This window comes from Atta cephalotes (assembly GCF_000143395.1).
Source record: "Atta cephalotes unplaced genomic scaffold scaffold00066, whole genome shotgun sequence".
In the NCBI taxonomy this organism is placed as follows: Eukaryota; Metazoa; Arthropoda; class Insecta; order Hymenoptera; family Formicidae; genus Atta; species Atta cephalotes.
Window position 1 is genome coordinate 1,211,518 of NW_012130130.1, and position 3,246 is coordinate 1,214,763.

General features: G+C 35.8%; 1 protein-coding gene across 1 annotated transcript in view; it reads left to right on the forward strand.

The window, feature by feature from the left end:
- Nucleotides 1-2,686, forward strand: part of LOC105623866 (cytochrome P450 307a1-like) — a 4,178-nt gene extending 1,492 nt beyond the window's left edge. Inside the window, exons 2-3 of the mRNA XM_012205238.1 lie at nucleotides 956-1,747; nucleotides 2,358-2,686. Coding sequence (XP_012060628.1) covers nucleotides 956-1,747; nucleotides 2,358-2,686 — 1,121 coding nt within the window. The remainder of the gene's footprint in view (nucleotides 1-955; nucleotides 1,748-2,357) is intronic.
- The last annotated feature ends 560 nt before the right edge of the window (nucleotides 2,687-3,246 follow it).

The following is a 3,246-nucleotide window of genomic DNA, read 5'->3' on the forward strand; positions in this document are numbered from 1 at the left end:
TATATTATATATAATAATAATTATATATATATATATATATATATATATACATATATATATATATATATATATATATATATATCAATATAGAACACTTAAAAATTTTTCTATATTATAATTTATTTATCTCTAATTTGATCATCCGATCATGGAAAAATATATAAAATATTCAAGAAATATTTGTTATAGAACACTAAAAAAAAATTTTCATACTGTAATTTATTTTATAATTAATTTATACCTGATTTGATAACGTTCGCTGGATTATCATGGAAAAAGTGTGGGAGGACCGAGCTGCCGCTCTTCAGGTTCTCGGGCGCCCTGCACGGATGACGAGAAACCGGGTCACTTCCTACTACCTGTCTCTTTTCCCGCTTCGATTCCATATTAAGCGCGCTGAGCGGAGAATCGATTTTCTACCGTGTTCGCTGGGGAATTGATGCATTATTGTCTAGCTGCATTCGCATAATATTTCTGCGTACGCAATGCATGCGAATGTACGCGAAGTAGAAAGAGAGTGTGTGCGAATTTTTTTTCTGCAAAATTGATGATGTTTCAGAACGCGTTGTTACGCGCATTGAGACGGTAACAAGACCAAGTTCAACGCAATCCAGTCGTGCTGATTATTCTTTTCTTGATTTAGTAATTTGAGCTGCCATACATTCGTGCAATATATACGTTTACCATCATGATAGCCCTGACGTCAGCTGCTTCCATTGAGAGTTACTATAAATTGCAACGCGATGAAAGCAAAACTAATTGATATTACATTTCGAGAAGAATGTCTTAAATTATTTTAAATAAGATAAGGAGAAAAAGATAGTTATTCCAAATATTTCTTAAATATATTTTTCCAACAAAATAAATTAAAATGTAAATTTTTAATAAAAGTATCGACGTCAGTTGGACATTTGAGATAGGCTAACGATTAAATCATTCTTCCTCTTTCTTATAGCTCTGGCATTCTGCAACTGGTCAGACCTCCAGAAAATGCGAAGAGAGATGCTACGAGGGCATACTTTCCCGCGCGCCTTTACTACACGCTACAACCAGTTAAACGGCATAATCGGCGACGAGATGGAATGGCTGATTAACCACCTGACCGGCATCTCTGGTATCAGCGTGCACGCTAAGCCGCTGATATTGCACATGTGCGCGAACATCTTCTTCAAGTACTTCTGCTCGCGAGGCTTCGAGTACAGTCACGATTCTTTTAGCCAGATAATCAAGAATTTCGACAAGGTCTTCTATGAAGTAAACCAGGGATACGCCGCAGATTTTATGCCGTTTCTAATGCCACTCCATCAGCGTAACATGACGAGGATGGCGACTTGGACCCACAAAATCAGAGAATTTATGGAGAAAAACGTAATTGAAGATCGTGCGACCAGCTGGAAGTCGGTCATACCTGAGATAGACTACATAGATTGTTTGATAAATCACATCAAGACCGATGCTGAACCCAAGATGACGTGGAACATGACAATGTTCGCGCTGGAAGATATCGTCGGAGGTCACTCGGCAGTTGGCAATTTCCTAATAAAAATTCTGGGATTCCTGGCTACACGACCACACATACAGAAAACAGCGCAGATGGAAATCGATGAGATCGAGACTACGAGCAAGTTCATTGGGCTAGAGAACCGAGAAAATATGCCGTATACGGAAGCTATCATTCTTGAAGGAATCAGATTGATCGCCAGTCCGATTGTTCCGCACGTTGCCAACCAGGATAGCTCCATAGCCGGTGAGTAATTTTCTCTCCTTTTTAAATACATTATCAAAATGAATAAATGATCAAAATGATTATATAAACAGAGAGAACGGAAAGAAGTGAAGATTAACAATTTTCGCTTGCATTATCATATATTTTTGTAAATTAAAACAATCTAATTTCAAGACAAGATAAGAATTACATGAAAAGAATAGTTTTGCTGAAATATATAAAAATTTATAGATACAGATCTGAAAATGATTTTATTGGAATCAAAATAATGTAGATAGCTTTAGCACGATGAGTAATATTCGCAAAAAGTTTTGACATTTCAGCAACCAGTTCGAGTATTCTATATTATTTTAATAGTCCGAGAAAATTATTTTTATATTTCTGTATCTAGCTAAATTTTTAAATATTTTAAGAAAACTGTTCTTTTTTTGTAGTGCTTGTCTTTTCTTGTAACTTGTCTTGGCATGAAAGTAATTGTTTTTATAATTTATATTTATTTATATACAAAAATTTATGAAACTGTAAATGAAAGTTGAAATCTATGATTTTGAATAATATTAATATCAATATATTTATTAATATAACCAAAATTGTAACAGTTGATTTTATTTGAATTCTGTTCTTATTCTAGGTTACAAAATAGAGAAGGACACGTTTATCTTTCTGAACAATTATGAATTAAATATGTCGGAGGAGTTATGGACTTCTCCTGAAGACTTCATGCCTCAGAGATTCATACAGAACGGCAAATTGCTGAAACCAGAACACTTTCTGCCTTTCGGGGGCGGTCGAAGATCTTGCATGGGTTACAAGATGGTTCAATATATCAGCTTCTCGACGATAGCCACCCTGCTGAAGAACTTCAACATATTGCCGGTAGAGAAGGAGATCTACAAGGTTCCTATCGGCAACTTGGCACTTCCTATGAACACCTTCAAGGTCCGTTTCGAAAAACGGTAGGATAGAAAATGCAAAAGAATAAATCAATGAGAAAGAATTTGGCCGATGAAATCGGAGCATGACTTTGATTTCTTGTCCATAATCCGATCACGAGCTGGGCTCCTGAAAACTTTGTCGATTACGCGGAACATCAGCGATTAAAAAGATCAATTGAATTTAAACAGAAGGCAAATTTGAAAAATATTGTTCGATATTTAACTCAATTTACTTTATTATCGAACTAAGACCAGTGTTTTACACATAGACGAAGTTCTTATTAACATTATGCGTAGCGGAGGACTAGCAGCTAAAAAGAGGCTTTTGATTCCAACGAAGCTTTACTTACGTAGGGAAAATTAGATACGAGAACGAGCGAAGAATATTGACATTACTAGGTCGTTAAGATAACTAATTGAATTGTTCCTCGACTCATGCTCTAGGCGCGAATACGTGCGGAGCCCAGTTTCGTTAGTTCAAATCTTTGTTATATATAATTTTACTTTCTACAGAATATATGTCTCTTTCTCTCTCTCTCTCTCTCTCTCTCTCTCTCTCTCTCTCTCTCTCTCTCTCTCTCTCTC